The 14249-nt window shown below is 45.5% G+C and overlaps 1 protein-coding gene across 2 annotated transcripts in view; it reads left to right on the forward strand.

Annotated features, from left to right (window-relative positions):
- Nucleotides 1–2555: 2555 nt before the first annotated feature.
- The window catches only part of RNF212 (ring finger protein 212), a 90181-nt gene continuing 78487 nt past the window's right edge, over nucleotides 2556–14249 (forward strand). The window contains exons 1-5 of one of the 2 annotated variants that reach the window (XM_088452709.1): nucleotides 2556–2685; nucleotides 3059–3120; nucleotides 7721–7795; nucleotides 9153–9209; nucleotides 12901–12950. In XM_088452709.1, the coding sequence (XP_088308835.1) occupies nucleotides 2574–2685; nucleotides 3059–3120; nucleotides 7721–7795; nucleotides 9153–9209; nucleotides 12901–12950 (356 nt within the window). In that variant the 5' untranslated portion in view covers nucleotides 2556–2573. The remainder of the gene's footprint in view (nucleotides 2686–3058; nucleotides 3121–7720; nucleotides 7796–9152; nucleotides 9210–12900; nucleotides 12951–14249) is intronic. The other variant, XM_088452710.1, reaches the window with a different exon arrangement.

A 14249-nucleotide genomic window follows, 5' to 3' on the forward strand; every position in this document is an offset into this window, starting at 1 on the left:
ATCTCAGCAGGAGACGTCCGTTTTGGATTTCGGATTGGGTCCTTCTAACAACGGATGCTTGCCTTCGGGGCTGGGGCGCTGTGACAGGCCCACACGTCTTCCAGGGTCGGTGGACGTTGGAGGAATCAAACCTGCCAATCAATATATTGGAAATTCGAGCAGTGTTCAGGGCGCTGCAGCAGGCAAAACCGTTCCTGCTAGGGAAACCTGTGCAGGTTCAGTCAGACAACGCCACCACGGTGGCTTACCTAAATCGTCAGGGAGGAACTTGAAGCCAAGCGGCTCTAGGGGAGGTGTCCCGCATTCTGACTTGGGCAGAAGGCAATCTGCCGGCCATTTCGGCCGTCTTCATTCCGGGTGTGCTGAACTGGGAGGCGGACTTCCTCAGCCGCCACGATGTACACCCGGGGGAATGGTCTCTTCACCAGGAGGTGTTCCAACTCCTGGTGGACAAGTGGGGTCTTCCCGAAATAGACCTCATGGCCTCCAGACACAACCGCAAGCTGTGGGCGTACGGATCCCGAACAAGAGACACAGGAGCTCTCCTGGTGGACGCTCTGTCGGCACGATGGAACTTCCAATTCGCGTACCTGTTTCCTCCATTCTCCCTGCTGCCTTGAGTAATTCGAAAGTTCAGGCAGGAAGGAGGCAAGATCCTGCTGGTGGCCCCTGCGTGGCCCAGAAGGAGTTGGTACTCGGATCCCCAGTGTCTATCCATCGACACTCCTTGGCTGTTACCTCAGAGGCCGGACCTATTGTCTCAGGGTCCTTGTCTCTACCCGGACCTGAATCGGCTATCTTTGACGGCGTGGCTCTTGAGGCTTCCCTCTTAAGGTCCAAGGGTTTCTCTAGAGCGGTGGTCAATACCATGTTACATGCTCGTAAGCCGGCTTCAGCTAGAATTTACCACAGGGTGTGGCATACCTATTTTGAGTGGTGTCGCCCTAAAGCGTACGATCCTCACGAGTTTAGAATATCGAGAGTGTTGGCTTTCCTTCAGGCAGGCTTGGATTTAGGTCTACGCCTTGCATGTTTCTGCCCTGTCGGTTTTGTTTCAACGAAGGATTGCCACGCGGCCTGATATCCGTACCTTTATGCAGGGTGTCCTTCGCATCTAGCCTCCCTATGTCCATCCGGTAGCTCCATGGGATCTGGCTGTGGTTCTGAAGGCGCTACACGATCCTCCATTTGAACCTCTGGGTTCTGTGGATCTGAAATGGCTTACGGCAAAAACAGTGTTCCTTTTGGCTATTGCTTCAGCCAGAAGGGTGTCGGATTTGGGGGCTCTTTCGTGTCGTCCCCCATTTCTAATTTTTCATTCGGACAGGGCGGTACTTCGTACCCGTCCCGAATTCCTTCCTAAAGTAGTGTCTAGTTTCCACATTAACGAGGAAATTGTGGTCCCAGCCTTTAATTCATCTGATCTCTCAGCTGGTGAGGCTTCTTTGGATGTGGTACGGGCTCTGCGGATTTACGTGGACCGTACCAGTTCTTTGAGAAAATCAGACTCTTTGTTCGTCCTATATGGCTTTCATAGGAGGGGTTGGCCTGCCAATAAACAGACTTTGGCACGCTGGATCTGCATGGCGATCTCTGAGGCATACACTCACGAGGGACTCCCAGTGCCACCCTCTGTGAAAGCTCATTCTACAAGATCTGTGGGACCTTCGTGGGCAGCTCGACGTGGCGCCTCAGCTCTTCAGCTTTGTAAGGCGGCCACGTGGTCCTCTGTCCATACTTTCGTCAAGCATTACGCCTTTGACACATTTGCTTCTCAGGATGCTTCCTTCGGGCGGCGGATTCTCCTCTCGGCACAGGAGCGTCCCCTCCCTTGAAGGATACTGCTTTGGGACATCCCCAAGGTATCCCTGTGGATCCCTAAGGACTAAGGACCCTGAGGTAGAAAACAGGAGATATGGTAAGAACTTACCTTTGTTATCTCCGTTTCTACGAAGTCCTTAGGGTCCACAGGGAGCCCGCCCTGACGCCCTGTGCTTCCGTAGGGTGTTGTTCTGGTCACCAGTTTCTGTCTCCCTTTTCTATGAGAATGTGAATCTTGTGTGTTCCAGACTTTCTTCTTCCTTTTTCCTCTCTCCCGGCCTATGGCTTGATACTAAAACTGAGGTGCCTTGGCCTGGGGGCGGGGTATAGGAGGGGGCCCAGTGCATCCTGGGAGGACATCTTTAACTCTGTGGTGCCAATGGCTGTGGAGCCAAGACCTATACCCCCAAGGTATCCCTGTGGACCCTAAGGACTTCGTAGAAACGGAGATAACAAAGGTAAGTTCTTACCATATCTCCTGTTATTAGTGTGAATGCCCCACGGCCTCTCCGTTATACCCATTAAGCCGCAATTTGAGATCTGGGTGACTTCCATGCTACACTAACTAGCCTACAGAGACAGAGATTGTAGATGAGCATGTGCGCAGATGTGGACAATTTGCATGAGACTGAATCAGATCCTTAGTTTGGAGCTTAATCATATTTCAGTTTTCTAAGAACTGTACTTCTTTTTTTATTTCTTTATAGCTAAATCGCGGTCTGACGTTGCAATATATGAAAGAACCATAGAAAATGGCTGATCTGCTGAGATGTAATGTCTGCTTTCAACAGCCAGGCAGAGAAACATCTCGATTTGCCATAACAAACTGTGGTCACGTGCTGTGTGAACTCTGCCTCCAGAAAGGTACAAAAATGTGTGTTGAGCTTCAGTCAAGAATAACTTTCCTTCATTACTATTGTGTTACTTCAGATCCTTGATGGAGTTTATGTGAATTCTTAATGGATTTTTGCACAACTGCTTACAGTGATTATCCAGTCTTGAGTCCTGTCATTCTATTCTCACTTGACCACATTTTAAGAGATGGGAATAATTATAGATGTAAAAGATATGTGGCTGTAACTACAATCCCTTATGAGTTCCCAGTTTCCTTTCAGTGAGTTTTCAACTTGCTCTCCTTGCCAGCACTACTCTGTAAATAGTATGAAGCCCTGTTTGTGAAAAACAGGTTCTAGTGATACTTATCATGTTTATGTGAGTGTTTGTTTTCTGCTTGTAGGTAAAAAAGAAGAGTGTGGTGTGTGCAGATCACATTGCCGCACAATATTTCTTTCGAATGAGGTATTATATGAAAATGTTGTTTACATTATATGGTATAATCATTGGTTTATTTCTATATAAAAAAGGTACCGGTTTTCACCTAAAGCTACATGTTGATGCATGATTTATATAGTAGCTTTTATATAAAACAAACAATACAAACACCAAGAGGGCGCTTATAGGGCCTTATGCAGAGATGTACGCAAACGCGATGGTGTGTTTATATCCCCAAAGTTAGAAGATCGGCGCATGCACGAGAGATGCTCCGAACATCGACACTACAGTACATCCCCCCCCAGATCATTTGGAGGATAGGGATGGCCAACGATGGTTTATGGTCGATGGTAGCTGTGGGCCTGATTTTCTTTTTTCCTTTCTGTTTATAGAGGACCTGATTCAGCACAGGACGAAATTGCAAAGCTGTACGCAAGCAGCTTTGCAATTCCGTCCTTGCAATTACGCTTCCTGCAAGCATCACTTATCCGAGCTGGGTACAAGGATACAGCATGGGATAATATGCAGTAACATCGGCCGGCTAAGTGACCCATGGTGTCACGCTAGCCGGCCGCAGCAGATACAAAAAAGAGGCCAAGAAATCTCCGTCAGCCAATAGAAATTCTGGCCTCTTCCCTCCCCCCCAACGGCAGCGACTCGCCTCTGTTTCGGGAGACGGAGGCCGTCACTGCCCCCTCCCACCCACAAATGGCAGCAGACTGTCAATCAATGACAGTCTGCTGCCGCTCTGAGTGTGATCACACAGGACCTGTACTGCACATACGCAGTATGGGTCCGGCGCCTGCGCAGATTCCCGAAGCCAGCCTGCTGCTTATGGAAGTGTGCAGCAGGGAAGAAGCAAACCCATCAGCACATACACGGATTCCCGGGCAGCCAATCATGTACAAGCAGCACTGGAGGGCAGCTAATGTAGTAGAGGAGATACTGCAGCAGTCCCCTTCCTCTACACTTAGACTTGACTACTGAGTCTCAGTGTGCCCACTCCAAACACACTCCCAATGCCCACTGTCCCGGGATGGCCTGCTACCGCCTCATTCTCTAGCTGCTGACTTGACAGGCTCAGTCAGCTGTCAGTCAGCAGCCCCGCTCCCAGCTCTTACACTGAAGCAGCAGCGCCAGCCGCCATGCAAGTGTGGGCCGACTTCTACGCATGCATGAACCCTCAATGGTACCACACCTCATAGTTTCCTACCGTTGATGAATTGCATCACCATCGCCATCGATGGCAACAATTGATAGAGGCCACGCCGATGGCCATCTCTTCCTGAGAATTCTCCGGGCACTGCTGTTCTTCCGGGAGCTGGCGGCCCCGCCCCCCTTGGAATGGCTTCATGCGTTCAGGGGGGCATGGCAGGCACAGAGCGCCGTAACAACCAGTTATGGAACTGAAATAGGTAATATATTTAGTTAAGGTTGTGTATCTTTAAATTATAATTTGTTAATAATATTGTTGGATAGTTACCTCCCCTTGAGTCCATTGTTTGTATGTTTTGTTTCTTTGTAGTAAGTTCCAAATAAAGGATTTATTTTGATTGTAATATTTGTTATTCAATTATTAGAATGACAGAAATATATTATTGCCAGCGAAACTGTTGTCTACATTTTCTAGTCCCCATGTCTTCCATATTGAATGTCCATCTAGGGAGGCAAGTTTGACAAGTCTGGGATTTTGCGTTAATAGGGTCAGTGGAGAAGGAGCATCATTTTGGATATAGGTGCATATTTTTACCATAATTCCAATAATTGTTTTATTAGTGTTGTGGAATTATTAAATAATTTAGGAGATGTAAGATATGCACTCTTAATTGCCAAAGGCAGTTATATTTATTGTAATTCCGTTTATAACGAGAGTCATATTGTCACTAATACATTCCTGATATTTCATTGTAAATTGGTTACCCAAGTATTGAATAATCTGGCCCAAACTAATGTATAGTCTGTAAGGGCTCAGTAGCAGGTTGAAAATCAGATGGAAAGACATCTATCAGTGCACTACTTAGAGAAGTATGTGCATCACTCAAGAACAGGAGGCATATGAAGCAATTGTGTCATGTAATTCACCCAGCTGTTTTAATTCCAGTGTACTGTGGGTGATCATGGAAACAAATGGCAAATAACTCAGTTGCTGGCTCACATCAGTCTAATGGAAATGACAGAGTGCCACCTATGTGATCCCTGGGGATGTAGTTATGAGACTGGCGGCCACGATGCCGCCGGTCTTAATACCGACAGGGAAATCCCGACAAGGCACTTAAGATAGGCGTCGAAATACCAACGCCTATATTAATCTCGATGCCAGAATGCCGAAGGACGCCAGCCCGAACGAGGTAAGTCCGGGGTGCCCTTAGCGTTAGCTGCGGGGGGAGGGGAGGTTAAGTTTAGGGTTAGTTTTTTTTTGGGGGGAGGTTAGGGTTATAGGGTTAGGCACCCTTGGAGGGGGGCTAGGGTTAGGCACTAAGGGGGGAGGGTTAGGTTTAGGCAGGAATGGGGGAGGTTAGATATAGGCACTAACGGGAAGGGTTAGGGTGTGAGGTGCAGAGGTTTAGGGTTAGGCTACAAGAAGGGAGGGTGGAGGGTTAGGGTGGAATACTAAAGGGATAGTCGGGATACCAACCATCGGGATGCCGCTGTCGGCATTCTGACAGGAGGCGTCCCGACAGCTGGCATTACACACCCTTTCCGATCCCTGCCAGTGGAGGCTTATACAGCATTTACTAAAACGATGATCAAACATAAATTTCTGCATCAAGAGACACAGGAATGAACATTACACTGAGTTTGAAGCTTTGGCTGCACCCAAGGAGAGGATCTGAATTATTATGTGGAGTTTGTACTTGTGACAGTTATATCCTGATAAAATAGAAATGGATTTACCTGCCATAACTCCGTGGAGATCCTGTCACTTCCACATACCTGGCTGTATGCATCTTGCTGTGCATGTGCTCCTGTGTGTCTGCATGGTTTGTTACCAGTCGTCTTTGTCAGTGCACACTTGCACCTAGCTATATTAGGACATACATGCCTGCTTTTTAAAAAATGTTTCAGGGAGATTGTGAAGCAGCACCTATGAGCGTGGTGGTAAAGTGGACGTGTACTGCTACATCTGAGAGGAGTGTCATAAAATTGATATACATCCAAATGTAAATGAGTTTGGTACTCATTTGGAAAGCTTTTGGAAAGCAGTTAGTAAGATTTACTTGATGAAAACACACTTGACACTTTCCAGAAAATGCATTTAGCCAAAGGGACCATTCAGGGCCGGTGCTAGGTTTGCAAGCGCCCTAGGCAAAGCTTCACTCTGCTGTCCCTGCCGGCTCGTCCAGTCCAGAATTGTGGCAGTGTTGCAACCTCATTACATCACATCCGCGACGCTGCCGGGATCAGGTACCGCAGGCAAATGGAGGCTTTAGGTCCCTGTGTGAGGGGGACGCTGGCGGCTGCTTTACCAGTAATTCGGCCCTGCCAGCACCATGTAAAAAAAGGATATTTCTGAGAGATATCCTTCTTCTTTTTGTTAAGTGGACTCTCCGACGCCCTCCAGAGGCCGGCGCACTTAGGCAGCTGCATAATGGTAGCACCGGCCCTGTGACCATTTTGCTTTATAAACAAAGCAGAGAAATGATACTAAATGATCCCATTTGAATGTATATATCTCTGTTGTTTTAGTTTTTTACTATAACAGCTACATAATGGGGGTAAGGTGCAATCAGGGAGACTATTAGACTCTTCAGGGAGTCAGGGAGATTGCTACTATTTCAGGGAGTTTCCCTGACAAGACATTCAGGGAGAGTTGGCAAGTATGTATTTGGTGCAAACAATATGCTGGGGTATTTTCGCTTACATTCAGCTCTGCATACCCCACAAGAATGATCCATTACATGCCAGCTACACTTCTGTTGCGTAGATGCGATTGAAATGTGCATGACTCCGCGTCTCCTGCACTTGTGTGCCAAGCTGTGGAGCATGTGCAGAAAATGCGCAAATCGCTTTGCAAACAGATGTATGTTCCAGTCTACATCAGCGCCCAAATCTTCAAATGCTCTCTGAAAACCCATCTCTTACTAGAACCTGCCCCATCCATACTACTCACGCTAGAATACCCTTGCCAGTGCCACAATCTTCTCTCTGAGTCACACTCACTCCAGGTTGTCTCTATATATATATATATATATATATATATATATATATATATATATATAAATAAAACCCTGCTCCAATACAAAAGAAAATTGTTAGAGCCTTCTTTTGGTTTTTCACACCACACATTAAAGAGCCATCTACAGAATCATAACTGCATTATTTATTATTAACATTTACTTATATTACAGGAGCATATTCCATTGCGCTTTACAATAGGGAATGTACTGGCACTTCTTAGTGATCATATTGTAAACTAGCAAAGGACAAAAAAAAAAGGAAGGATGGGTATGGCTTACTCGTACAAAACCGTGTGGATGCTGCCAGGAAGAGAATGGGCAATATATACTGGATAAACAAAAACGGGACCGTGCCTGTCTTTGCTAATAGCCAGTCATTAGTACTGTGTTTGTTCCAAATTGTAAAACCCTGTGGATTGTGATGGCGCTATTTTTTTTTTTTTTCGCAGACGCATCCTGATATCAAAATGCTTTTTATGGATGTCAGTGTACTGTGCAAGAAGTATTCAAAGGAGTTCACAAACGTAAGTTGGCATCTGCAAATTAAACCTTTTCAGTTCTCTAAACCCTTTTGTAGTCTAGTTATGTGACACACTTAGTGAGAGCTAAAATAGCAAATTAACCTTGATGACTGTAAAATTAGTGTTCCTCGCCAATTTTGAGCAATGGTAAATGATTGTTTCCACCTCCAAGAGCACACATTTCCTCAGTGTGCTGAAATGATGTACTCTGCCAATATATCAGAGAATGATCATTGATGTGATGCATTTGTCTTTGCCCCGATCTCACTTGGGTTCCTCTCTGCAAATCTCCATCTGCTGTCTATTAGCCAGGGAGCAATATGGCTCCTTATAGGAGAGGGTCACAGCAATGGTGGAGAGTAGATACATGGGGCTTTATGTTGAGTTGTTTGTAAGTAATATTTAGCTTCCTTTTCTATTTCTTCACATCTTTACTTATGAGTGAGGGAGGGCATGTGCAAGCATAGTACATTAAGGGCTTCTACACATTTGCCAATTAGCCAGACCACCGCTCACTCGCAGGAGATGAGAAGGCTTCTCGGCCTCCAGCTTAAAATAATGCAGTGATGATGATGATGGCAATGTGCAGCTGCTTCTGATTAGTGGAGTGCTCCTTGATCCACCCCACTGATACCTTACAGATTGTTCTCTTGGCTACTGTGGTCACAGTGGTCTAATCGCAAAATACTTATTTGAAATTTGCATTCGGTTGGCTGCAGGAAAGAAGATTGCCATTTCATTTTTAAAGGTGACGACAATAGGGTTTTCTTTGCATTACTTTGATCTTAATTGGAACTTTTGTATTCACATCTATATTTAAATGTATTTTACATGGTAAATGCAAATTTATTGTTTATTAATAACACTCCAGACACAGACAGATTGTCTTATGTACAGCCATGGCCAAAAGTTTTGAGAATGACACAAGCATTGGTTTCCACAAAGTTTGCTGCTTCAGTGTTTTTTAGACCTTCTTGTCAGATGTTACTATGGTATACTGAAGTAAAATTACCAACATTTCATAAGTGTCAGAGGATTTTATTGACAATTACATCCAACCAATGACCAGTCAGGCATGCACGTTTTATTTGACAGTGTATGACCACTTTAAGTAATCTTTTGAATTATGTATTGTTTTACGTTGCTGTCACATTGTCGCTTTAATAAAGTAGTTGATCATGACAAACATTCAAATATTGTCATTTTTCTAGAACATGAATGAAAACATCTGATTAGTTGCTATGGACAACACTTTCTGTGAAATAGTTACCTGTACAACAGAAATAAAATACATGTTAATCCCAACTAAATGTATTGCATAATAATATTAACTTAGTGTAATGCAAATGCTCATTTGTAGGTTGTGGACTTCCAGGACAGTCATAGGCGCCGATCAGTAGCTCATTACAAAGGAAAGGTAAGTACCATATATGTAGAGAAATATGCTGATATATTTAATTACAGGTATATGTAATAACAATAACTTATATTATATGCAACTTATTTGTGCATAATGAACATTTATAGATGACAAATGTACAGATAGTGAACAAAAAACTGGAAACACCAAGAAATGTGGGACACCAAGTATATGTAGTGCAAGGGCTTCCACACAGGTGTGGCTCATGCATTGATTAAACCAGGGCTTGACATATTTTTCTAAAACCTAGGAGCCAGGATGAAAGTGTAGGAGCCAGACCCCCCCTTCCCCCGGGCCAGCATTACGCCCCAGGCAACCAACCCCCATGGCCACACCATTAATGGGGTACCCCAGGTAAACCACCCTCCCACAGCCACATTATTGAGCAGCTAACCCACCTCTCCAGGCAACCAACCCCCAGAAAGACCACCCCTCCGCAGCCAAAAAACCCCGTGCAAGCAAAGCTACCGCCCGGTCAGTGGCTGAACAAGAGAGTGGTGGGCCCAAATGCAAGAATATGCTTTGGGCACCCCTATGCAGTTCCCCCAGTAGTGTTCCCCCTATGCAATGGCCCCAGTAGTAGTCACCCCTATTCAGTGCCCCCAGTAGTAGTCCCCCCTATGCAGTGCCCCCAGTAGTTGTCCACACTATGCATTGCCCTTAGTAGCGCCCCCCTATACAGTGCCCTAGTAACACCCCCCCTTATACAGTGCCCCAGTAGCAGCCACACCCCGCCGTACAGTGCCCCCCAGTAGTGGTCCCCCTATGTAGTGCCTCTTTAATCAGTACCCCCAGAAGTGGTCCCCCTGATGCATTGCCCCCAGTGGTAGTCCTCTCTATACAGTGCCCCCAATAGTAACCCCCCTTATGCAGTGACCCCAGTAGTAGTCCCCACTATGCATTGCCCCTAGTAGTGGCCCCACCCTGTACAGTGCCACAGATGTGGCCCCCCCATACAGTGTCCCCAGTAGCGGCAACCCCCACCTATGCGGTGCCCCCAAACTATGCAATGCCCCCACAGTGTCCCCAGTAGCGGCCACCCCCCCTTAAAAAAAGAGAAAACGCAACTTACCTGGTCCACGCTCCTGCCGACGACCGCCGCTGTTTGCTCCTCCTGGCCGTTCTGCACTATGGGAGAGACGTCATGACGTCTCTCCCAACCTGCTGCGGGGTGAGCTGGAAGACAGTGCTCATGAGTGAGCTCCAGCCGGCTCACTCCGTGGACGACACAGCAGCCAATGAGAGTCTGACAGACTGTCATCGGCTGCTATAACAAACATACAGCTGCCGCTGGCGGCTGTGTGTTTGTTACTCTGTAGTGTGGACCGCGCCTGTGGTCTGCACTACAGGGCCCGGGGGTTGCTGAAAATCTGGTCGCCAGGCAACCACATCTGGTCTTTATGGCGACCTGGCCCCCGGGTTTTGTCGAGCCCTGGATTAAACATACAGTATAACATCCCAGCGTGGGGTCATATAAAAATGATGTCCTGCCCCAATTGCCTATAATTAAGGCTGCAATTGGAAAACTCAATGACTTTGAAAGAGTGACAATTTTTGGGAATATTCAACAGGTGCTTAAGTGACCAGAACAAGCTGAAGTTACTAGTGCTTCACAAGCCATGGTGATATCAACATGGAATGCCAAGGGAAAAATATTATCATCAAGGGAAATAAAGGATGGATGATCATGATATCAAGCATTAAGTCAAAAAGCAAGGCAAAGAACTCCATACAGATGTTCCAAGAGCCATGGCGTAGTGACAGATGCTGGGGATCTTACCCAGGTTTAGGGCTAGAAAAACAATATTTTTAAACCGTGATAAAAATACCCTATGTTAGTGGAAATTGGCATTAATAGGGTGATACTATAACATCTTTCACATGTGAGAGGTGCGCTGCAGATAAACAACTTAACGTTAAAGCCTCCCGAGACGAGACTGTCATGAGCTGTATCTGGCAGCAGAACCATCTAAAACAAACCATTTATATATTATGTATATTGGATGTTTTCTCTCTGCCCATAATTGCCTAATATAGGGAACAATAATTAATCAAATATACCATTAAAGGACCACTAAGTCCTCATATTCTTATTTTTAGACATAATACCATTAAGATAAAATACATGTTTTGCATTAACTTGACACTACCCTGTAGCTGTGTAAAAAAGAAAAGTGTTACCTCCCCAGTAGGGCAGTGTCTCAATGGGATGTGATACTAGGCATGAAGCTGACAATGCAGTCATTTCAGTTACTATAGCTGGCCCTATCCCTGTATACGGTTCAACTAATCAATGCTACATATTTGTTTAAAGCAAGTCTGCAATACATAAGTTATTCTGCAAGGCTCACTTCTGTGCCACAAGTAGTTGGATCCGCACTGCTTTTTCATGTGTGGAAATCTTTACCTGCATGTGCGGGTTTGCAAATACTGTGGACAATGCAGTTTGTACTGCAAAAGTAAAAGATCCCACTTGGAGAGTAAAAATAGTCAATTGAACGGCAATTTCTGTAGTGAAAAGAATTGCTCTATGCAAACACTGTTCAGTATCAATGTGGTACAACCCGTTTGACAAACGAGTAACCACAGAGTATACCATACAATGCAGAGAGCATCCTAGGCACTGATATACAATACAGAGAGCATCTTAATATAAAATGCACAATGCTTCTAGTGACAACCATAAAATAGAAAGAGCATTCAGTGCATTCACACAAACACACACTAACCTCAACCGCACTGGCTGAAAGTGTTCCAGGGCTGTCAGTTGATCCAATACCTTCTTCAGCTGTGCATGGTCTGCAGGTCTGTTCCTGCTGTAACCTTTTCACTGCACATCTTCTGTCACTTCTCCACCAAGGTCACTTTTCCCCGCTATATTATTTCTCCAATGTGCTCTCTCTCCTTCATCTTCGTTCTTTCTCTTATTCTTTCCCTTCTCCAATTCTCTATTCTGTCCCTGTTCTATCTGCCTTCACCTTTACAGTTCTTTCTCCTTTCCCCCCCCAAGCTACTTCTCTGTTTCCTTCTGTAATGTCTCTGCTGTCTTTTTTCTCCTCTCAGCCGAGTTCTCCCTTCTCCCCTTATATGTGGCTTCTGTGACTGATCGCACTCACCGGGCCAGCACCATAATTCTTAGACATTTTCCATTATAACTGCTTGTACTATTAATGAGTGAAGTTAGACATCTATAATCTAGGAACAAGCAACCTCACTCTTATTTCCTCTATACAAATCTGATGTGGATGGCCACCACTTCTGTAAAGAGGATGCTTTGCAGAAACCAGATAATGGAAGCTGTAAGTTGGATGCACATTAAGAAAAGGATACAGAGGGAATAATAATTGTGTTTTCCTGTTTATTTTAAAATAAAAAACTATTACTCCTTCCTTTAGTTCCACACAGGAAAACAATATATTTAGGGGGTTGTGGAGTCTGCTGCTCTGTAACATCCCCATTTCAGTTCAGAACCCAGATGGTGGTGAGGAGGAGCAGCCTTGGGGAAAAGGAGAACATATTTGTGCCTCTCCAACACTACTGACTGTCCCTCAAGCACAAGATGTTCCGAACCTCTGCAGGTGGTGTGCAGGGGAGAGATTCCATTGTTATCTATAAATGTAGACTTTATTGATGTATATGTTTATTCTAAATGAATACATATGAAAACAGTTATTTATTGTTGTTTTAGATAACAAAGTTAGAAGAAACAATTAAGGAATTGACTCAACAATTACAAAAGTAAGTTTTGTTTTTACTTTTGACTTATATATTATTAATTTAAACATATACTGTAGGGCAGGTATGTCAAACGCAAAATACCAACCGGGCCGAATATTCAAGGTGTACGAATGTGTGGGCCGCAACAACAAAAAAAGTCTTATATGCAATTTTGAAAGGTTTTTTTATTAATAAAAACCAATGCAATGCCCCCTGCAGTAGTGCCCCTTACGCAATTCTACCCTGTATTACAGCCCCTTTTGCAATGCCCCCTGAATTTGTGCCCCTTATGCAGTGCCCTAGTAGTGCCCCAGTAATGCCCCTTATGTTGTGCCCTCAGTAATGTCCTTAGTAGTGCCCTTATGCAGAGCCCCCAGTAAAGCCCCTTATGTTGTGCCTCCAGTAATGCCCCTTATGCAGAGCCCCCAGTAATGCCCCTTTATGCAGTGCCCCCAGTAATGCCTCTTATGCAGAGTCCCCAGTAATGCCCCTTTATGCAGAGCCCCCAGTAGTGCCCCCGTTAATGCCCCTTTATGCAGAGCCCCCAGTAATGCCCCTTAAGTTCTGTCCCCAGTAATGCCCCTTTATGCAGAGCCCCCAGTAATTCCCTTATAGTGCCCCCAGTAATGCCCTTAGTAGTGCCCCGTTAATGCCCCTTATGCAAAGCCCCCAGTAATACCCCTTTATGCAGAGTCCCAGTAATGCCCCTTATTTTATGCCCCCAGTAATGATCCTTTATGCAGAGGCCCCAGTAATGCCCCTTATTTTATGCCCCCTGTAATGCCCCTTTATTTTGTGACCCCAGTAAGGCCCCTTATGCTGTGCCCCCTACCAGTATAGAACATGGCCCCACTCACCTGTCTGTGCAGTACTTACCTTTCTTCATTGATGGCCGCGTGCTGCCGCTGACTGGATCTAATTAGATCCAGAGCGGCAGGTGCAGGCTCCGCTCGTCGCAGGTGACGTCATGACGTCACCTGCGCGCTGCATCACTGGGAGCGCAGGCCTCTGAAGCGATCAGAGGCTTCTGATCGCTTCAAAGACCCAGCGTTGCCAGCCTGTATTGCCAGATCGGAAATGTGTTCCGATCGTGGCAGGACTGTGGGACGCATATTATATATATGTGAGCCCACAGTCTGGGGCCTCAAAAATTGTTGATTCGGGCCGCATGTTTCACATGCCTGCTGTAGGGAATGATGCTGAGTTGAACGCCAAACGACCATAGATGCTCCCGCATTGCAAGCATGGAAATAAATTTATATTTGCCCGTATGTACAGTTGTACGTACCGCCCCTCTATCCATGCACTTGGCTTACTATC

The sequence above is a fragment of the Taudactylus pleione genome, unplaced genomic scaffold, assembly GCF_031769625.1.
Source record: "Taudactylus pleione unplaced genomic scaffold, aTauple2 ptg000556l, whole genome shotgun sequence".
Lineage (NCBI taxonomy): Eukaryota > Metazoa > Chordata > Amphibia > Anura > Myobatrachidae > Taudactylus > Taudactylus pleione.